General features: G+C 35.6%; 1 protein-coding gene across 3 annotated transcripts in view; it reads left to right on the forward strand.

The window, feature by feature from the left end:
- ADAM28 (ADAM metallopeptidase domain 28) overlaps positions 1-23,122 on the forward strand; it is a 68,365-nt gene extending 45,243 nt beyond the window's left edge. Inside the window, exons 15-23 of one of the 3 annotated variants that reach the window (XM_030937769.1) lie at positions 1,981-2,083; positions 4,099-4,258; positions 5,608-5,688; positions 6,013-6,091; positions 14,015-14,123; positions 15,382-15,460; positions 16,110-16,175; positions 16,982-17,044; positions 18,551-18,750. In XM_030937769.1, the coding sequence (XP_030793629.1) occupies positions 1,981-2,083; positions 4,099-4,258; positions 5,608-5,688; positions 6,013-6,091; positions 14,015-14,123; positions 15,382-15,460; positions 16,110-16,175; positions 16,982-17,044; positions 18,551-18,571 (761 nt within the window). In that variant the 3' untranslated portion in view covers positions 18,572-18,750. Of the gene's footprint in view, positions 1-1,980; positions 2,084-4,098; positions 4,259-5,607; positions 5,689-6,012; positions 6,092-14,014; positions 14,124-15,381; positions 15,461-16,109; positions 16,176-16,981; positions 17,045-17,941; positions 17,990-18,550 lie in introns of those variants that run through there. The other 2 variants (XM_010364119.2, XM_010364118.1) reach the window with 2 other exon arrangements.
- The last annotated feature ends 271 nt before the right edge of the window (positions 23,123-23,393 follow it).

Here is a 23,393-nt window from a genome sequence, read left to right on the forward strand (position 1 = left end):
ACAATTTGCCTAAATAAAATTCCAAATTTTATAATTCACAGAGGACTACCCATTTATTTTAAATTAATCTGGGAAGTTTGAAAAGTCTTGCAACTTTGTAAGTAATTTAAAAATCATTCTTTTTGGCATCAAATCATTCCCACAAATCAATTGTAGTTCCAACACTGGGGCCTATCATGGGGAGGGGGGAGGGGGGAGGGATTGCATCGGGGAGTTATACATGATATAAATGATGAATTGATGGGTGCTGACGAGTTGATGGGTGCAGCACACCAACATGGCACAAATATACATATGTAACAAACCTGCACGTTATGCACATGTACCCTAGAACTTAAAGTATAATAAAAAAATGAAAAAAAAAAAAAAGAAAATGTGGCTAAGGCATGAGCAGACAATTCATCATGAAGAAGAAATACAAATGTCCCATAAAATTAAAACCATTTTAACTCATTAGCAATATACAAAACCTAAATGAAAACAAGTTAATCTTCTACATTTGCTAATTGGCAAAAGTTTGCTACAGATGTTAATGTTCAGTGTCAGTGAAAACATAACCAAACAACTCCTCTCCTACACTGCTGGTAAATATACGAATTAGCATCATTTTTACCGAGAGAAAAATGCATGCACAAAATCTAAAAATAATTGTTTTTTACTCTTTCTCCTAGCAATTGCACTCAAATATTTATGACTATTTTTCAGCCAGCACTTTTAATGATAGTAATTGAAAAACATCTCAAAATCCAAAATATACGGATTAAATAAAGTATATTATTTCAGTACAATTCTTGCAGCTGTGATGCTTTAGAAAATTTAATGCCTGGGGAAAGGACAGCTAAATTGTTAATTGGCAAGAAGTTATAAAACAGCATGATGCCAGATATATGAATGACACATTCTACAATATTAGCAGCAATAACTTTGAAATCTCAGATTAGGAATTTAATGCTTTTCCCTGATTATTCATAACTAATGATTCTTCTGTGTAGATATTGTATAAATATCTACACAGTACATGTTAAAATGAATACATTTTACTAAGATACAAATAATAAAAAAGGTAACAAAACTCATTTTATCTTGCATACTGAAACATGAAATTCATTTAAAATGTTTTGAGTTTACAAGTCATCATAGTAGGTTTAAAAGTATTTCTTAAAAACAATTCAGTATCTTCATAGGTGTCTGCTTATTTTAACTTAGTTTGCTGTTTGTCAAAGGCTAGACTCAAAATTTCCAAACGTTTAAGACAGAATTACTTATTGTTATTGAAGAGGGGGCACCTCAGCACCAAGAAGGAACATAGGTCTCTGTGACTCGACATGATTCTGTTTCCTTATTAATAAATTGAGAATGCCAATAAGCATGGCTAGTATTTGTCAACCATGTACTGCTGATCAGGCCCTGTTCTCAGTGACTCACCTGTGTTAAGTGATTTAATCTTCAAAACACCTCTGAGGTAGGTACTATTATATGTAATGTGTATATATACATTTTATATATGTGTAAATATATTAAATATATATATTCACATATAAATTCTATACCATTTTACAGATGAGAAAACTCAGGGGTTAAGACATTTGCCCATGTTCATGCAATTACTCAGTCTTGCTTAAAGCCTGAGCTCTTAACTAATGTGTTTTGTCTGATAGAGATCTGAGGAAGATTACTTGAGACATGAAATATGTGATGCCTATTTTTGTACCTGGCACATAGTAGGAATTTGTTGTGGAGTAACAGATTACTTAAAAGATTATTCGTAATTCCAGCCAGCTCATTTGATACCAAATTACTACACCCATGTTTCTAGGAGTGGTCAATGGAATTATGCTAAAATAGTATTTTTTTCTTGCTTGTTTTATATTTTATAAATCCCTTGCCAGCACTGAATTTTAAAAATCTCTTTTCTTTTCAAATATCTCTTGAACCTCAAAAATCGATTTTCTTTTCCCTACTGACTGATCCTGGTCCCAGGAACTGAGGTTGCAGATCAGTCATGTTACAACAGGAATGAAGGTGGGTCAAAGTATGGGTACTGTCACAGAGTGGACGACACACTCATTCCCTGCAAAGCAAAGTAAGTGGCCTTGTCTGAACCTTCCTGCTTCACAGACTAGAGCAATGGTGCACTTCCAGCTGCACATTCTAATTTATTCCAGTTAAAGGGAAAGCGCATTTGGCCATCAATCGTTTGACATTTATTGAGTAACTACTATGTGCCATGATGTGGGCTAGGTACTGAGTCTGAAAAGACAAATAAGAAATGGCTTCTTTGTTCAAGTATCTCATGGTGGGTGCTTCAGATGACACCAGAGTCATTGTTGGATAGAATGAATGGTTGATGATGGAACAGGCAACAATGAATGGGTCTGGTTGGAAATTTGTCCAGGGATTTCCCCATATAAATCAGATGCTTTCTCAATCTCACATTTTTCCTTGTAAGACTCAGAGTAGAAATATTTATCTCCCCAGAGGAATAACAGATGCAGTGCTTGAACAGTTTTAAATTTTCAGTAGAATTACATAAAGAAAAAATACAATAAGAAATTACTTTCTTATTGACAATTCACATGAAGAGTTTGTTAGTTTTAGTACTGATTATCTGGGAAAACACTATAGAACAGCACACCGGATGAACTTGAGATTTTTCTATGGTTTATTTTTAATTCTGCATTTTTAAGGTGGCTTTTAAAATTCAGTTATAGTAAACTCTTTGTACCTGCTCCAAATTTTACACATGCAGAGTAATTTATAACAAGAGATTGCACAAGATCAACATTTCCCAAAATTTGTCTATTGGACATGAATTCGCTGAATGACAGATATTACCAAACTATGCTTTGGATATAGAGTTATCTTTTGGGAGAATCTGTTCCTAAAGAACAATCATTTTCTGTGGTCTTGTGGTCTCTTTTTTATAGGAAATCAGGGCAGATTCAAAAGAGGAAATTATGTAAAAGGCAGCTTGTGAGGGCCAGAGGAAGAGCAATTGTAGGTGGTGAATGGGAAGAGAGTGGGCCTCGCCATCTTTCCTCTGCACACACATATAATTCTGCGTGAGCATTAGTTTCTGCAGCTAGTGGCTCAAGCAGCTCTTTCACCCCACAAACTGCCCTCTTAGTCGCTTCACAGTAGTCATTGGCTATAGTGAAGAGTTAGCCTGAAATTCCCTGTGCCCTAAAGCCATCCTTTATGGCTTCACCTAAATGATTCAAGAAAAACACACTGTTGTATTTAGAGAGAATATATGCCTTTCTCCACTCCTCAAACGTGTTTTCTACAGCCAAGAGATATCAAAAAATCTGATGCCATCACTTTCGGGATACTTTTTCACAGCCCTCTTCTGAATTTTGCATAAAGCAATTGACTTCAATATTATTGTCTTTTAGTCCTGTTGGCAGTAAATGAATGGCTTGATTGAATGTTGAGCAGTTGAATCTGCACCTTCAGGGAGACGGTTCTTTTAGTAAACTCCACTTGATGCCTTGCAGTGTCAAGGGAGGCTCAGTTTTGTTCTGACAGAATTATAGTGGAGACCTGGGCTTTCTTTTGGTGGAATTATTCTGCAGCCAGTTGTACAAATAAATAAGTAACCTATCTGAAACAAGACAGAAATTGATGTTTCAGATGCCTCCTTGATGTTAGGAATCCATGTTTTATCTCTAGCTCCATCATTCACATGACCTTCATTTCCAAGTGTTTCTCTAGGCCTATGATGGCTTCTCCAGCCATCATACTCCAATCAGCAAAAATGAGAAAATGTTGAGAAACAGAAGATAATTCCTCATTTAAGGCCACCTTCTAGAATTTGTGCTTAAGATTGTTTTTTTTCTCATGAGCCAGCACTTAGGCAACTGGCAAAAATTTAGGTGTACAGGGATCTGGGTAATGCTGTTTATTTGAGCAATAATGTACTGTGCTAAGTTCAGGGATCCTGTTACTGAGAAATAAGGGAAAATGAGTCTAAAGACCAACTAAAGTCTCAGCTACAGGGAAAAATACATCGGTTAAGTATCCATAGTCCTAGAGCTGATTTGCATTTATATAAAACTGCAGTTTGAATCCTGCAATAAATTTTGGCTTTTTCCTCAGCGATACCATGTGTGGGAAGTTGTTCTGTCAAGGAGGGTCGGATAATTTGCTCTGGAAAGGACGGATAGTGACTTTCCTGACATGTAAAACATTTGATCCTGAAGACACAAGTCAAGAAATAGGCATGGTGGCCAATGGAACTAAATGTGGCCATAACAAGGTAAGTTGAAATTGTGGCTTTCACTCAAAATAGTGTTTCTTACTTTGATGTGTTTTGATGTTTTGCCCCTTGGTTATTCAGTACGTGCCTTGTTTCCCAATTTTGGGGTTCACCATGCCTTAATAGAACCCACAGAGTTTGATTTTGGAACACAGAAATGAAAATGGTACAGAACCTAGTAAATAGCAGGAATAAGTATTGACATTAACATTCTCAAACACTATGGTGAAATTTGGAAATAATTGACTCTCACAGTCATGATTTCAAGAACAGTATCATATTGACCTGCAGATAACACATGGTAGCATCCGTTTAACTTTCATAGACGAAGTCTGAAAACTCACTGAAAGTGCCAGTGTATGTGATACTGGGCTTCATTTAACAGACCCGTATATCATTAATAATATAATGAACTTATCTCAAGTACAAGCACTGTTTAGCCAGGGTCAACCAACTCACGAACTTTGACAATGAGGAGGTTTGCCTCTCCTAAGAGATTAGAATTACCCTATTTATCTCACTAAGATATCCACATGACCAAAGAGTTCCCCTGATTTTTCACTGTGGTAAAGCCAGTCCTAAAAACACTATCTTATTTACTTAAACTGATTTTGCTATTCAAAGGTAAATTTATTCAATGGTGAGTCCAAAATTATCTTAGTGGTTCAGTGTGGGTATTGCTCATACAGTTTTAAAAAGTAAATATAAAAAAGTGAATGAGATTGATGTGGTCTCTGAGCTCCTGGAGCTGAAAATAAAAATTTAGCACAGTTTATTGACATTAAAATATTAGATCTTCCCTATAAGAAGTACCCACAATATTTAAACTTCTTCCTTACCCCAATTTTTCCTGAAATATATGCCAGCATCAAGGGCAAGGAATTTTACATAAAATATAATCTTTGAGTTTTCCAGGTTTCAGATACTAAAAGACTTTAAAGACATTGAGACATTATCACATGACCTGGCATGAGTGTTGCGGTGCTTGGGTCTTAAGGGAGGAAGGTACTGGGACTAGGGCAGAATTGAGGTGTTTCAGGGTCCCCCGGTATTAAGATCATCTCATTATTGCTTATCCCTGAACTTCTTACATAGTCATTGCTTCTGGAATATAGAGTTGTTTGGATTTACTAAAAATACATAAATGCTTAGATCAATTTTATCAACGTTTTTGGGTTGGTTTAAGAGGATAATGTAAGCAACAGAGCCCATCTCTATTTCCCTTCCTCTGCACCAGCCTCCTGGCAGAGCCACCTTAAACAATATCTGCTAGCCTCTTCACACAGACCTCAACTTTCTCATCTACATTCAGACAGGATGAAGCTTCATGTTTTCTACATCACTTCCAGGTTTGCATTAATGCAGAATGTGTGGATATTGAGAAAGCCTACAAATCAACCAATTGCTCATCTAAATGCAAAGGACATGCTGTAAGTTCTGCAAATATATTTCCCTAAGCTCTCTGAATCTTATGACATTCTAGGTCAGTCATAAGAAAGCTAAAGGAATGTTTTCAGCACTAAATGATGAGAATTACTAAGTTTATCCAAGCCTTCAATAGCATGGTTCAAGGAGAAATTTCTTCTGAGAATCATTCATGAAATGCCTCTCATTCATTCATACTTTATGTAGATAGATGGAAGCCTGGAGACTGGGGTTATTCCTTTTTCGGCATGAACTTTATTATGGATGATTAGGGATTTGAGTTTGTGGTCAGTCTAGCAGGGACAGTAACAGGATCATTGCTACCCTAGGTGTGTGACCATGAGCTCCGGTGTCAATGTGAGGAAGGATGGAGCCCTCCTGACTGCGATGACTCCTCAGTGGTCTTCCGTAGGTAACATTACACATCTAACCTGAGAAAATTGCTCTCCTCTTCCAAGCCTTTATTTTGTATTACATGAGATTTCATTGCCTCTTTTCTCTTTTCTTGAGATTTCTGTTCTGTAGACACTGAATCCACAATATTTATCCCCCAAATCTCCTTAACACCTTTTAATTGTATTTTCCATGTCTTTGTTTTCACTGCACATGCAAAAAAATTTCTACAACATTTATATTTGTAATGTTATTTTAATTTCACAAATTTTCTTACTTTAGGACTCTTCCATTTTCATAGAATCCTCAACTTAATGGAAAAATGTAATATCCTCATAAAACTAAGAATATGACTGATTATTTTTGTACATTCAGTTCTATTCTTTGAATTATCTGTTTCTTTTGAGTTGGTTTGTTCTGTTCTATCACCACGTCACTTGTATTCTGTTGTACTACTTTTCTTCAGGATATGTGATCCTTAGTTGAATGTGGAATTGGTAGAGCTGGATTAGTTCACATGGGATTTCTCTGCATTTGTGTGTGCTATTGTACCTACTGATATTTCTCTTGATGGAGGAATCTGGCTGGGAGCTCTATGGGCAGGTAGGTAGGTCTGCCTATAGCTCCTCAGGGTGGGAAGGAGCCAGAGTGGGGACCCACCTCCAGTTGTTATGATGAGGAACATTTTACCCTGAGGATGGAGCTCATTTCCTGAGAGAGCTGCTTTTCCTCATCATCTCCTCCTTGACCCTCCCCCTTCTCTGATATATAGTGTAGGTATCTAGAGGAAATCTCTGTCCTCCTTTTCATGTTCCTGCATCTTCTGTTGGCAGAAACAGAGAAATTCTTAGGATTTTGATCTCAGGTGATGAGCTAAATTTATTCTATATACACAGGAGATGAGGTAGATCTCAGTGAGATATCTGTCCCAAATTCAGATTGTTAGACTTTCCAAGACAGAGCATTTATTTCTGATGTTTAGGCTATATTTATTCTGTTTCCATCCACATAAATCCCTTAACTTTAAAATCTTTAAGATTTTTAAAATTATTTTTTCTCCTGTCCTATGATTTTATTATATACACATGTATTTGTCATGTATTTTGAAAGGGGCATGAACACAATCAACTAGTTTAATTAGAAAACTCTTTAATGGTTTCAATGCTCACTAAAAATCCTTTTGAACTATGACTTTCTTGACTGCTTTATTTTGATATATCTATTGATTTGCTAAGTCACCTCTATGAGTAATTTCTTCCTGTTGTAACAACGCATCCACATAAAACTTTCTAAGTTGTATTTATGAGAATGTATTTGTGTTGCCAAATATTTTAAATATTTTAATTAATATTTATTTAATTAATATTTTTATTTATTATTTATAAATTATTAAATGATATTTATAAAATATTTATTTTATTAATAATAAATATAATATTAATATCATAGCACACATAGCACGTTGACTGGATTTTTTAAATCGCAATTTTGCATTCATGACTATTAAAGTAGATGCTTATATTTAACGTCAAAAAAAAAAACCAAAGCTTGATTTTTGTTGATGTTAAATAACATCCTTTTTAAAAGTCATTAGGTTTGTTTTGGCTTAAATGGTTTTAGAATTACTACTTAATCAAAACAAATCATTATTTTATTCCTGGGTGATGTTCTCTTTCCATTATCATGTTACTTAGTGAGTTTCTTCAAACTGAGGATTTGGTGTTTTTTTTTTTTTTTTTCCAATGTTACGTCTTTATAATAGTTTTCTTTCATCATCAGAGGTTCAGTTGCTGTTCATTTCTTTCTTTTTTTTTTTTATACTTTAAGTTCTAGGGTACATGTGCATAACGTGCAGGTTTGTTACATATGTATACTTGTGCCATGTTGGTGTGCTGCACCCATCAACTCGTCAGCACCCATCAATTCGTCATTTATATCAGGTATAACTCCCAATGCAATCCCTCCCCCCTCTCCATGATAGGCCCCGATGTGTGATGTTCCCCTTCCTGAGTCCAAGTGATCTCATTGTTCAGTTCCCACCTATGAGTGAGAACATGCGGTGTTTGGTTTTCTGTTCCTGTGACAGTTTGCTAAGAATGATGGTTTCCAGCTGCATCCATGTCCCTACAAAGGACACAAACTCATCCTTTTTTATGGCTGCATAATATTCCATGGTGTATATGTGCCACATTTTCTTAATCCAGTCTGTCACAGATGGACATTTGGGTTGATTCCAAGTCTTTGCTATTGTGAATAGTGTCTCAATAAACATACGTGTGCATGTGTCTTTATAGCAGCATGATTTATAATCCTTTGGGTATATACCCAGTAGTGGGATGGCTGGGTCATATGGTACATCTAGTTCTAGATCCTTGAGGAATCGCCATACCGTTTTCCATAATGGTTGAACTAGTTTACAATCCCACCAACAGTGTAAAAGTGTTCCTATTTCTCCACATCCTCTCCAGCACCTGTTGTTTCCTGACTTTTTAATGATTGCCATTCTAACTGGTGTGAGATGGTATCTCATTGTGGTTTTGATTTGCATCTCTCTGATGGCGAGTGATGATGAGCATTTTTTCATGTGTCTGTTGGCTGTATGAATGTCTTCTTTTGAGAAATGTCTGTTCATATCCTTTCCCCACTTTTTGATGGGGTTGTTTTTTTCTTGTGAATTTGTTTGAGTTCTTTGTAGATTCTGGATATTAGCCCTTTGTCAGATGAGTAGGTTGCAAAAATTTTCTCCCATTCTGTAGGTTGCCTGTTCACTCTGATGGTAGTTTCTTTTGCTGTGCAGAAGCTCTTTAGTTTAATGAGATCCCATTTGTCAATTTTGGCTTTTGCTGCCGTTGCTTTTGGTGTTTTAGACATGAAGTCCTTGCCCATGCCTATGTCCTAAATGGTACTACCTAGGTTTTCTTCTAGGGTTTTTATGGCATTAGGTCTAACATTTAAGTCTCTAATCCATCTTGAATTAATTTTTGTATAAGGAGTAAGGAAAGGATCCAGTTTCAGCTTTCTACTTATGGCTAGCCAATTTTCCCAGCACCATTTATTAAATAGGGAATCCCTTCCCCATTTCTTGTTTCTCTCAGGTTTGTCAAAGATCAGATGGCTGTAGATGTGTGGTATTATTTCTGAGGCCTCTGTTCTGTTCCACTGGTCTATATCTCTGTTTTGGTACCAGTACCATGCTGTTTTGGTTACTGTAGCCTTGTAGTATAGTTTGAAGTCAGGTAGCGTGATGCCTCCAGCTTTGTTCTTATGACATAGGATTGTCTTGGCAATGCGGGCTCTTTTTTGGTTCCATATGAACTTTAAAGCAGTTTTTTCCAATTCTGTGAAGAAACTCATTTTTTTTTTATTCAGTTTAAGAAATATTTCTATTGTTTTAGGTTTTAAAATTTATTTTGTTTCAGTTTTCTGGTTTCTGAATCAGAAATGTAAATTATTTATACAAAATATCTCTACTGTGTGATCTCCATATTATATTGCATATTGGGTCATTTTTCTTGTTAATTCTGGGAAAGTTTTTCAAGATTATTCTCTGTATCTTAATATAAACATTTTAGCAATGTTAATTCTCTTGTTACTCATAGTGACATTTAAAAGTATTCAGTGGCATTTTTATGTCTCTTTGAAAATTTTTTTATCCCAGTTGGTTTTCTGTTTCATAAGTAGTTTTTTTGCAGTCTATATTTTAATTGCATTAAGAGTACCCTAAATTTGATTCTTTATATTCTTTTTCTGAAAGTATACATTTTATATATACTTCTACTTCTATGTGTTATTTTATACCTAATCTTTTGATTCGACCGACGCTTTTTCTTCTTTAGTTATCATCCAATAAGGTTGAATTAATTCTGATAAGCACTGTTAAAAAGTATTTCTCAAAATTTTTAACTTGGAGGACTAGTGATACAAATTTACAGTATATTACATGAAATTTGTATTTTAGCAGGATAAGGAGGTAGCTGGAGAAGTTCAAAATACATACAGTGGAAGCTTGTCTCAACTTACTGTTTGTTGAAACCACTGTATCAAAATTCAACTTCATCCCCCAAGCCTTGCTTTTTTCAGGGCATTGTGTTAGTGGGTTCGGTGCCCTTTCAGTGCTATTTCTTATCTAACCATCAGGAAAAGCCTCAGACAGACTGAGGAACATTTCCTAGTTCAGAAGTGTCCTTGAACCAAGAAGACAGACCCTAGAGGATAAAAATTTTTACTATAGCTAGGGTCCTAAATCTAAACTTGAATGGGAAAAAAATTACATTTTCATTTTCATTAAATTCTAAAGTGTAGAATGTTCTACAATTATGGGAATGTATGGCTTATAAACCATAATACTATTAGCAATATTCCATGACTTTGTCACCAATATAAATTACAAATACTTCAATATCTCATTGCAGTTGTTGGATGTATCTCCAATTACCACGAGTATCATTTGTTTGAAATTTTGGTAGTTACTGATCCACTGTTAGAACTTATTATTTCAGAGGTTAATAAACAGATACTTTACTACATCATAAATTGTTTTATAATATTTTGACAACGGTATCCCACCATCAGTAGCTTCCTTTAAATCTTATGCCTTTTATGAATGAATTTAGAAACACTCAGAAAAGGGGTTTATAGACTTTATCAGATTGCCAGAATGATTTGCAGCATAACAAAGGTTAAGAGCACTGCCCTACAACATGACCATACACAGCCATTGGCTTTCAAGATTATTGTTAACACCATCTTTTTGTTTGTAAAATATAATAAACATGTAAATATAAAGGCAAACCTGATTATAAAATGAACACTCATGTAATACAATAAGGGCCAAGAAATAGACCCAGACATCTGCTTTCCTGCCTCTTTTCAGTCTGAACTCCCCTCTTTCTCTAAGGGTTGGGCATTCATCTGTCTTTGATCATAATCATTTTGTTACTTTTCTTTGTAGTTTTGTTTCCTAAATACACATCCTTAAACAACAACTTCTGGTTATATAATTCCATGTATATAAAGTTTGTAAACACAGGAAACACAGCTTCCCTCACTATCAACATCTGTCACCAGAGAGGTACATTTGTTACGTCCATAAACATAACCGGACACATCATTATCACCAAGTCTTTAAAGTTTGTATGTATGAAATTTTTCTATGCTCATTTTCTTCGTTTTCTCTACCTTATGCTTTCAAGATCATCCATTCCAGTGATTGGATTAAGGAAGTCCACTAGTTCTCTTTCAAGTTTCTAAGAACTCTTTCAAATACTTCCTTATTTATTAAAATGTTTCCCCCTTTATTAGTACTGTCAAATAAATCAATTGGTTTGTGAACATTTATCTAACTTTGCAACCTTTGAATAAACCTAACTTAGAAATAGTATCTTTTTTATATATTGAAGGATGTTTACTCTTATTTTACACTCTTGGGTGATATCGGACTGTGATTTTTTCATACTGAAAAAATTGCTGAATTTTGGTATCAATGTTATGCTAGTCACATAAAGTATATTAGAATGTTCATTTATATTCTCTGGAAGAATTTGTATTTTTTTGCTTTTAGTTTACATTCATGGGTGATAATTGGACTGTGACTTTTTTTCATACATGTGTTCTGTAGTATTCTCCAGATATTATATCAAGCTTACTAATTGTCTAATATATAAATTAATCCTAACATTGTTTGTTTGTTCTACCAATTACTGTGCTAGGAGTGTTAAAATACCCCCACTATAATTGTGAATTTGATTACTACTTCTGGCTCTATCAACACTTTTATACTTTGAGAGCATATTATTATGTACATACAAGTTTAGAGTGTTGCATCTTCCAAATTAATGAACAGCGTATCATTATGAAATGGTTCTGTGTCTATCTAGTACACTTCTCACCTTTGAGAATCTACAGTTCCTGGAGACTATAGAGCTGTAGCATATTTCTTTTGGTCTGTATTTGCACTGGAGTAACATTTTTCCATATTTTTATTTTTATCCTTTCTGAATCATGTTTTAAATCTGTCTTTGTTTTATTAAAGAAAGCATGCACATATATTTTTTAGCAGTACTCACATCTTTGGTTTTTGTTCGTTTCTTTAACTAAGGTACATAGTCCCTTTAAATTAAATGTAATTACTGATACACTTGGGCATAAATCCACAATTATATAGTTTCTATTTGTCTTTCCTGTTTATGTTCCCTTTTCTCTCCTTTCTTATACTTATTGATTCTATTATTTTATTAACTTGAATGTTATGCATTTCTTTTATATTTTAATGATTATCCTGAAACTTCCCACTTCATTTGCTTTAAAAAAAAAAAAAAAAAACTTTCTTTTCTAGAGCAGTTTTAGGTTCACAGCAAAATTGAAGAGAAAGTACAGATAGTTGGCATATAGCCGGCACCTCCCGCTCCTGAACAGCTTTCCTCACCGTCAACATCCCCCACTCCCATGGAGTATTTGTTGATGGTAACAAATATTCCATAAACCTACATTGACACATCATTATCACCCCAAGTCCACAGTTTACATTAGGGTTTGCTATTGGTTCATTTGCCTTTCATTTCTTTCTGCGTTTCTGAACTTCTACCTAGGATTATTTTCTTTTCCGTCTCTCTGGGTTCTTGACCACTCACTAATCTCTACAAAGTAATTTTATCTAACTCTGAAGTACTTCTATACTTTTGGGAAGCTTTTGTTTGCAAAAAAATTAAAGATATTTTTAATGGGCAGGTTGGTCTCAATTTCCTAATCCACCATTACCAGAAACAAGAAGAGGCTGCACTTTCTCTTCAGTGATTTCTATCTTCACCTGCAAACCTTCCGTTATTATACTTTCATCTGTCTTATGCCCCAATTTTAGTTAGCTCTTTTCAAGTTCGGTGTGTTTGTAAAGTACTGCCAAATTCCCATTTATTTCTCTGCTAATATGTCATTCTTCTGAAAATACAGTTCTGACATTTGTGCAAGTGTGTATTTTTCATTCTGAATATATCTACATGATAACAGAATGCTTCATGTTTTATTTTCCTTTGACTTTTTGGATTGGAATCTTGTGGAGGGTGGAGAGTAGTGAATATTTGAACTAAAGTCATTGTCTTACCTAGAATTCTGCTTCTGATGCGACTACCTCTATCTCCATGTGTGTGTGCGCAAACTTGTGAGCTTTTCTTGCATTTATACAAATATTCACCTTGCTATTGGTTTGCTGATTTCTGTAAAAAGAGAATGGTAACTGTTGGCATTATTCTTCAATCTTTTACTTCCTGGTCTCTTGTGGCTTCCAATTATTGTAAGAGAAATGAACAGTTGCGAGCAAAAGATTAAAGTTATATTCATTATTTAAATTTGTCATTAAAAGAAAAAAAACACCACGGGGGCCCAGGAATATTTGTTTAAAGCATTTCCTCATTCTCAAGGTCACATAACTTCCTTTCTGTCTGTAATTCCAGTGTAGATCAACATCAGTGAAACACTCAATTATTTGTCTATCAGTTCTCTAGTCACACCTCAGCTTCTTATTTACTACTGACAGGAATGTATTTTCAAAGTTTTAGTTTCTTTTTCTCTGTTTTATTCCAAGACTGCTTTTCAAAAATGTTTCATTTCTTTTTTGCCATCTTCCTTACTGTATATTCTCCTCTAATCTCCCAGCTCATTTTCCAATGGTTACAAACATTAGCCCTTCTAAGTATTCTCAATATTATGATTTTTTAAACTTATTTCATGTTAAATGTTTCCTATAGATTTCATGTATATTTCTTCTATCTAAATATTAATGTAATTGTCTGATCAAAATACATTTTCATTTTACTGGCTATGGCAATTTATGCTCATTAGAGAAAAGGGTAGTGGGAATGTGTACTAAGTAAAGAAACAAGGACTAGTGTGATGTGCAGATGTGTGTTTCTGTAGTTCTCAGCGGGTCCCTGTTCTCTGCTGCAGACTTCTCCATTGTGGTTGCTGTGCTGTTCCCAATGGCGGTCATTTCTCTGGTGGTTGCTATAGTAATCCGCCAACAGAGCTCCAGAGAAAAGCAGAAGAAAGATCAGAGGTGATCCTTTATCTTATCTTGCTGTAGGGACTCTTTGACCCTTATTTTACTTTAAATTCAATGTATAACCTACCCTTTCAAATTGAATTGGTTTACTTCTAATATTCAGAAATACATGCAGATACAGTCTTTTTGGACCAGAAGCTAGGTTTCTCTTTAACTGAGAAATCCTCCACATCTAGAAATGTTTTTCCTTCTGTTAGTCACCATATTTATAATTAATAAGAGATATTAACTCATTATGATGGATTTTTGAATTTATCATAAAAATATCTAGCATTAATTGATCACTATATGATAAGCACTGTGCTAAGCACTGGCCCCCTCCCCGCCCCTTTTTTTTTTTTTTTTTGTTTGTTGAGATGGAGTCTCCTTCTGTGGCCCGGGCTGGAGTGCAATACTGTGATCTCAGCTCACTGCAACCTCCACCTCCCAGGTTCAAGCACTTCTCCTATCTCAGTCCCCTGAGTAGCTGGGATTACAGGCATGTACCACCACACCGGGCTAATTTTTGTGTTTTTAGTAGAGACAGGGTCTCACCATGTTGGCCAAGCTGGTCTTGAACTCCTGACCTCAAATGATCCACCCACTTTGGCTTCCCTAAGTGCCAGGATGACAGGTGTGAGTCTCCACACCCGGCCCCGTGCTAAGCCCTTTTATGTCTATTATCTCATTTAAATGTCACAAGAACTTCATAAAGTGGTTATTAGTTTCATTTTACAGATGAAGAGTGTTTTACGTTAACCCTAACACAATTGTGCAAGGTTAGGAACTTCACATTTTGATGGATGTAGAAATAAGCTCAGAGAGATTAGCAAACATACTTTCAGTCTTGCAGTGTAAGTGTGGAGCCTGGGTTGGTCTCACAAGTGTGATTCTGGTACCACAGTGGGTTTTTTTTTTGTTTGTTTTTTAGTATTTTTAAAGAAAGAATGATTTATTTACCCATGATGAGTTTAATATTGAATATGACATTAACAAAACAATTTAGATAAATTTGGATTCAACACTATCATTTTTAGAAATCGGGATCTGTAGAGAACAAAAAGAAAGTGAGTAGTGATTATGAATGACAGGGCAATGAAGGAGGCTGATAGGGAAGTAAAAACTGAAAAATGACCCAGGGAGCAAATAAAAACCCAGGCAACAGGCAAGAAAGACACAATGGGAAAAAGAAGCTGGGAATCTTCTACCGAGTTTCCCTGTCATGCTGAAGGAGCTGCTAAGTCAATTGATACCATGTGTTTCTCTCTTACAGGCCACTATCTACCACTGGCACCAGGCCACACAAGCAGAAGAGGAAACCCCAGATGGTAAAGGCTGTTCAACCGCAAGAGGTGAACTATATAGTTTGGGCTGTGATTACCATGGCCCCACTTTGCGTTTCTCTCACACTCTTATCCTGACTACCTATCCTTTCTACCCAGCAGTGTTTTGCAATTCCACATTCAGAAGTGTCTCCTTTGCCTTTTATTAAATGCAAAAGAGAGTCCCTAAAATGCAGAGCCACTTTGCTGGGGTTCATGAAATGCAAACAGAATAAGGAGAACAAAAAGGGACATACCAGATGTCTGTCTGTCCTGTCTCTATCTCTGCCTCTTTCTTTCTCACACACACACACTCCCTCTTGCTCTGACTCTAGGTTATTTCCTTGCAAATTGACCAATAGATCCAAAAATACATATGTCTGTATGATAATACATGTAATATTTATAACCCAAATGTCCTACTCATGTCCTGTAAATTTAAAGATTTTAGCTGAAGTTGGTTAATGATAACATTGGTAATCATTTATTGATGACAACTTTTCATTACAGCTCTGGGAAATACTTCTATGGAATACGCCAGCTGGACCACTGTGGTTTTCTATCTGGTCTCTTGGTGTCAGCTTAGTTCCAATCTTCCATGCCTTGAAAAGTCTGCTTCCATAAAAACTGTGCTTATGAAATTAATGGTTCATTCTGAAAGATTCATTCTTCTTTTCAGATGAGTCAGATGAAGCTCCATGTGTATGATCTGCCAGTAGAAGGCAATGAGCCCCCAGCCTCTTTCGTGAGTTCGCAACTTCTCTTAAATATCACCCTAGTTCAATCTCCAGGAAATATCGGTGAAAGTCATAGCCCACAACACTTCATTATTTCTTCAGGACAATATTGAAATCTATGTGAATATTAATATAAAATACAAATTCTTCTGCAAAATATTTTGAAGATATAAAATGTGAACATGCATGCCACTCCATGCCAACTTGTGACAAGAAGAGGACTAATCTGCTTAACAGAGTACCACTGTTTTCATCAGCTCAGGCTGCTGTAACTAAATGAGCATAGACTGAGTGGCTTAAACAACAGATATTTACTTCTTACATTCTGGAGACTGGGAAGTCCAAGTTCAAGGAGCTGGCAGATCTGGTGTCTGGTGAAGCAGCCTTCTGGCTTGTAGACAGCTGTCTTTTTGTTGTACCCTCACATAGCAGAGGGAGAACATCTCTTTTGTGCCTCTTCTTATAAGGGCATTAATCCTATCATGAGAGCTACACCCTCATGACCTCATTACTTCCAAAAGGTCTCACCTCCAAATACCATCATTCTGGGGATTAGGGTTTCAACATACGAAATTGTGGGGTGACACAAACATACAGTTTATAGCAGTCATCTTCATCAGATACCTACTGGCATTGGACTTAGGTCTCAATTGTGTGTGTGCAACTAAATGAAAGCAATCAAACTGGTATGTTTACAATATTCTCATGGGTGGGGTCGCAGCTTCTCCGTTTCTGAAAATGATACAAGCCTTTTCATGCGCACCTATTTTTGGGACCCAATCTTTGAATTTAATTTTTTTTATCCTTTTACTAGCTAATTACAAAGCCAGATTTTCCACCACCGCCAATTCCTGCACCTATATCATCTTCTTTCCTTGTAAGTATCAGGTAGCCACTGGTGAATTTTTAATATCTCTTCTGCTCATTGCAAATACTGTCTCCAAATGCATGGGTTATTTATCAGGATGTGTGCTCTTGAGGTTCTCTAGAGATATCACAGCACATTTGTCCCAGGGATATCTAAAAAAGCAAGGCCCACTTACTGTCTATAAATTAGTATGGGTATTGATGTTTCATTATAAAAGTGTTACTGTTACGTAATTATTGAGAAATGATAAATAGCTCTGCTGTGTGAGACAAAATGTCTCCTTCAAAGATTTATTTCTGGATGCTTAAGAGGAGATAAAATTGTATTATGTGATATTTTACATAATATATATATATTATAGATAGATATAATAAGGCCTATTATTAGTCATAGTTTTCTGTAGGAGGTAGGGTACGAAAAACAGGCGATATAGAGGCCAACCTGGAATAAAAGTCAGGTGCTCATGAAGTAAGAATTACAGTACATTTACTCCTTAAATGACTCCTGACCATGTTTCTTGTGCTTGGTATTCTGCTGTGGGTAAATAAGAAAGACTAAAATTTGAGGTTTTTATCTTTCAAGGAATTTCACATTGTTAGTGAGAAAACAAGTCATATAAAAATGGAGTACTTGATTCCTCAACTGTTATTTGTAGTATCACCCAAGATGAGTGACACTGACAAGAAAAATATGGTGAGGAGAAATTCAGTGGGTTCGGAGTGGTTAAAGTAGGATGAATATTCATTAGTTGAGTAGTTGGAATTTGAACTGGACCCTGAAAGTTGCGGAGAATTTAAATGAGTGAAGAAGAGGTAAGAAATAATTTCATTAAGGAAATAAATATAGCTAAGATGGGACAAGCATAGCATTTCTAATGACATACCATTGTTTTTATAATTAATGTAGCATAAAGACACAAAAGCACTTCCCGCTACTCTTTTCAAGGATAATTGAACATCTACACCTAAGAGATCTATAGCCAAATTATCTTCTTGTATTATCTCCCACCATCAAGAAGAGAAGGCCCACGTGTCTTTTTAGAAAAGATTTACTAAGAACATTATCTGTATGATTTGGAAATGGGTGCTGACATGAATGTCTTCCTTCTGAGTATGGCCAACAATTAAAAAGGGAGAAATTAGAAGGGCCTCAGCTAGAAAGCTATGTAGACACCAATATTATTTATTTTCTCAGAAATATTCCATAAGGATGAACATGAGAAGAAACTTTCTATAGAATTAGTATCCTATAACTCTCCTACCTAATATGGAGAAGGTCCCCTACACCTTCTCCATATTATGCTAATTACCAGATAGATGTTTAGAACTTCATGTGGTGTTTTTCTCACTCCCTTCCTGTCCTCTCGTTTCTGCTGCTTCATTTTTGCTGTATCAAGTGACCTATGAAATAGAAACTGTGACTTCAGATAATTTTGATTTCTTCATACTTCAGTTTCATAATAAATATCTAAATTTTTGAAGAAAGTTGATCATTTAAAAGTTCTGTCTTTTTTAGGACTCAAATCCAAAAGCATGAGGCAACAGCTAAACAAGAACTGATGGCTAAATTATCAACTTGGAAAACTGGAAAATCTGGATGGCAGAGAAATACACTTATTTTTCACTAGTATTTACTCTTGACTCAAGAAGGTTAACATTTTCTGATTTGTGTTAGACTTTGAAGAGACTAAAGAAAATTTTCAAGAGGGACATATGCCTGAGAACCTTTGCATGAGTTTAAAATTTCAATTATCCATTCTTATAAGAAGGAAAGTGATTGTAAAGAAATATCTGGGAAGTTAAAATCTTTAATAGGAATTGATTCATTCTCTAATGAAAACAAAACATAAAAACATTACACTAATCTTGGAAGAATAAGAAAAATTGTACATCCATTAAATGGGTAGCAACATCTTGATTGCTTTAACCATTAACTTGTCAAATTAGAATCTCATTTAAGAAAATGATGTAAACATTCTGTTTTGTGGATCTCTTTCCTACATTAGCTTCTGAAATCATTATTAGCTATACCATGTGAGGTTTTCTACAATTTAGTAAAACTGTGAATTAAAAAATGTTTTATCATATATATTTGTATAATTAATTAGTGGCATGGTTAAAGTGGTTTTCACTTTTTAACTGGAGAAAATTTCAGTTAAATTAATCGGATAAACCAGAGGTTGCAAACTGGTGACCTGTAGGCCATGTTTGCACTGCAAATATATTTTATTTGGTCTGAATGATATTGGACACATTGTACTTTTAAATGTTTTGAATATGTTGCTAATATTTAAAAATTGAGAGATCTTGCATAAACATCCAGATTCTCAGCTTTGTCAATGTAATCAAAAAGTAATCCGATGCTTTGTCAACAATAGAATTACATTGCCCATAGCAACCGTCAGCTTAGTTGATGGGTAACATAGCAAACACTACTGGTTGCCTATCAAATAATCCCCTTCCTTCCTTGCTTTTAGAACCCTAATTTTGTTCACCTGCCCACTTCTAGGAAAAAATATCCTATCTCCATTTCATGGATAAATATCTATCACTTTAAGTCAATTATAATAACCTTATTTTTTCCTTGCTAGTAGTTGACTTGGAGATGATTTTATTTTCCTCCCCCTGCCCTTTTTTTCCCAATAAGATAAGAGAGGAATTATGTTAGGACATTTCTGGCAAAGTTTTCCGGATATGGGCATCTGAATACTCTACCTGGTACTGCTGCACTCCACATTGTGATTATGAAGGCTGAAGAAGATAGATAGAGCAGAAAGATGAAAAGAATAAAACCTGGCCTTTCAATGATGTCACTGAACTGGTAGGTAGATTAATGACTGCTGGAGTTACCTCACACTTTCTGGGTACTCCTTGTTATATGAGACATACATTTTCCTTGTTGTTTCAGCCATTTGAGTTGGATTTTCTCTCATTTTCAACAGAGATCATCCTAACTGGTAAAGTAGTTGTTTCCATAATCAGGGAACATGTTTTAGTTCATCTTCACAGCTACAGTTTTTCTTGTATTTGTCTGCTTCACCAGTTTCCATCACTCACCTCGTCCCCACAGACCTGTCTGTCTCTTCATGAGGAACTTTATGGTTCATTTACCCTTGCAGTATGAGGTTCTAGATGAGTTCACTCTGGCCTCAAAAGTGAAGCTCAATCCTCAGGAAATCCAGAATCCACTGATCAAATCACTGTCAAGGATAGAGGTTTTCTTTCCATGTGGCATTTGCACAAGAACAACTTAAAAAGTAGAGTTTTATCTGCCCTGTGATGTTTCAGAAGACCCTCCCCTCATCTGGAAATAAATCCCTATTTCCTGGAAAGCCATTATGTACTTGTGACCAACTTATGAGCCTTTTCTGTGTGTGTGTGTGTGTGTGTGTGTGTGTGTGTAATACCTGACCCCAGTAATTGATTCATATAATCCTTTTTTATACTGATGGAATGGAAATCTTAAACCTGTGAATCCTCAACTAGCCATGTACCATAACCCAAGCAAAAACTAAACCATACACTCTCAAGCGGTGGCATGTGAACATTCCTGTAAGTTCCTAAATGATGTCACCAGGTCTCTGATGCAGATACATCATAATTCCTATTTGAAGAGAAATAATGCAGTACAATGACAGGAAAACTGGTGTTTTATCATGGAGCTGTGAACCCAAGTCCTACAATGTTTCCCTTTCAGCTGAACTGCAGAGGAGTTTGGAACAGACTTTGATTTCACAATACCGTTTCCACACTTACAGCTGTAACTTTCTAACTTTAAGGGAATTCCGCTTATTTGACATTTAACCACCTCAGATATGCCACCGAACCTGTTTTTATCATTAGTTATTTTTACCTTCTCTACTTTAAAACAGTAACATTATCAGGTTAAATTATGTTTGTATCCAGTTACTCTAAGATACCATAGTGTTTGTCTGCTTATTACAACTCACCAAATTACTGCTTTTATATGGGCTTTGGGAATGCTTTTAGTTTTTTATAAAATAATGAAGTATGCATGAAAAAAACAAATTTTAGTTGGTTGCAATCAGAGAATATGGAAAGGGTTATTATTACAATTAAGATTTTACTATCCACTTTGGAAATCACTACCATGTGTTAAGGAATTGAAGGTGGCCTCTGGCTAGCAGTCATTAAGAAAATAAGCCCGAGTTCAAAGACCCTCAAATGAAGTGAAGTCTGCCAACAACCACTGAATAAGCTTGGAATTAGGTTCCTTCCCAGTTGAATCTTGACTTCAGCCTTGTGAGACACCCTGAAGTAGAGGATGCAGCTGAATTTTGTCCAGATTACACACCCACAGAAACCGTATGATAATTGTGTTGTTTTATTTAAGTTGTTATGGTTTGGAGATATTTGTTATGCAGCAATAGACAGCTGACACAAGGAAGTAGATAACATTTTGTATTAGTCTGTTTTCACATGGCTCTAAGGAATACCACCTGAGACTGGGTAACTTATAAAGAAAGGAGGATTAATTGACTCAGAGTTCCACATGGCTGAGGAGGCCTCAGGAAACTTACGATCATGATGAAAGAGGAAGCAGGAACATCTTACATGGTGGAAGATGTGTGTGAAGGAGGAACTGTCAAACACTTATAAAGCCATCAGATCTCTTGAGAATTTACTATCATGACAACAATATGGGGGAAACCACCCCCATGATCCAATCACCTCCCACCAGATCCCTCCCTCAACATGTGGAGATTATAGCAATTAAAAAAACGAGATTTGGGGGGATGGGCACAGAGCCAAACCATATCATGTTTCAAGTGCTCCAGACAGGTTAGGTATAATTAACTATATTTAATAGGCTTTCATCACTGCAAAACTTTTTTTCTTTCTTTCTGTGTCTCGAGTCTCTTTCATTGTTCTCCCTTCTTTACTAGCACCGAGGATTCCCTTGAAATCTCTGATAGCCAGTATTCTCATTTATCATATTCTTTCTCACTTTGTGTTTCCTTGGTATTTTGGAGTAATTCCTTAAGTTTATCTTCCAAATTACTGGTTTTTATGTTCTGTACTGTCAGTCCTCCTGTTCACTAATTTCAAAATTTATAGTTGTTTCTCTTGTTTACTTAATAACATTCTCTTCTTTCCTATCAGTTTAATTGTATAAAGGCTAACCAATTAACTGTTTTTAACTTCCATTTCCAGATATCATTTTAAAAATTAAAGCAAAATGTGTATAAACCTTATTACTGCTTCCCAGAGTAAATGTTTTTCAGAAGTACGTGCTTTCTCAGCCACTTAACTAGTATGTTCCCATCATTCAAAGACACCCTTATTTCTTAAGTGTTACATTGCTATTTTTCAGTTGGTGCATCCAATATTATTAATATCAGGTTTTTAACATTCTCTTATTATATGTCTTTGTTCATAGAATCCATCTCTTAAGCGTAAACTAAATAATATGCATGCGCTAGTATCTGAATGTAATATGAAACAATATGGAAATGGTTGGGGTGATAAGCAAGTCTCACATATTCTTTTCTTCTCAATTTTTTTCTCTCTCCGAAGTGGGCCAACGCAAGAGTGGCACAGCTGTGTGGAGATACTGAGATCCACCTTGTCAGGGAAGATCCTAACTCAGGAAAAAGCACCTCTAACAAAATCTGTAGCCACATTGGTACATTTGCCCTTGAATTCACCTTGTCTCTTTTGCGGCTTCCATAAAAAGGCCTTCACTTGACAATGTCAGACACTTTTTAGCAACTAGGCCTGGGTAGTCTGCTACAATGCCCAACACCAATACAATATCACTATTACTGTTAGTAGTATGCTAAGCGAATACTATTGTTATAAAAAAATTCCTAAGCATGAAAATTATGGTATATAATTTATTGTGAAGGCAACTTCTTGTGAACATTAAACTGTTTATCTCCTTCACCTCATATTAAAGTCCATACTCTTGGGATATATCTGACATCTCAATATTAAATGACTAAGATGACTAAGTTGTTTATGTTGCTCCCACTTCACACAAAGTTAAAACTATTTGTTACTTTAAATAGTTTGACAACGTTATTTTAAAATCTGGACAAATCACAAATATAATATACTTATTTAATTTTCTTCTGTGAAAAGATGTATGCTTGGTCAGGCTCGGTGGCTGACGCCTGTAATCCCAGCACTTTGGGAGGATCACGAGGGTCAGGAGTTCGAGACCAGCCTGGCCAAATTGGTGAAACCTTGTCTCTACTAAAAATACAAAAATTAGCCAAGCAGGATGGCAGGCACCCGTAATCCCAGCTACTCAAGAGGCTGAGGCAGGAGAATCACTTGAACCCAGGGTACGGAGGTTTCAGTGAGCCAAGATGGTGCCACTGCATTCTAGCTTT

Source organism: Rhinopithecus roxellana, chromosome 9 (genome assembly GCF_007565055.1).
Source record: "Rhinopithecus roxellana isolate Shanxi Qingling chromosome 9, ASM756505v1, whole genome shotgun sequence".
Classification (NCBI taxonomy): Eukaryota; Metazoa; Chordata; class Mammalia; order Primates; family Cercopithecidae; genus Rhinopithecus; species Rhinopithecus roxellana.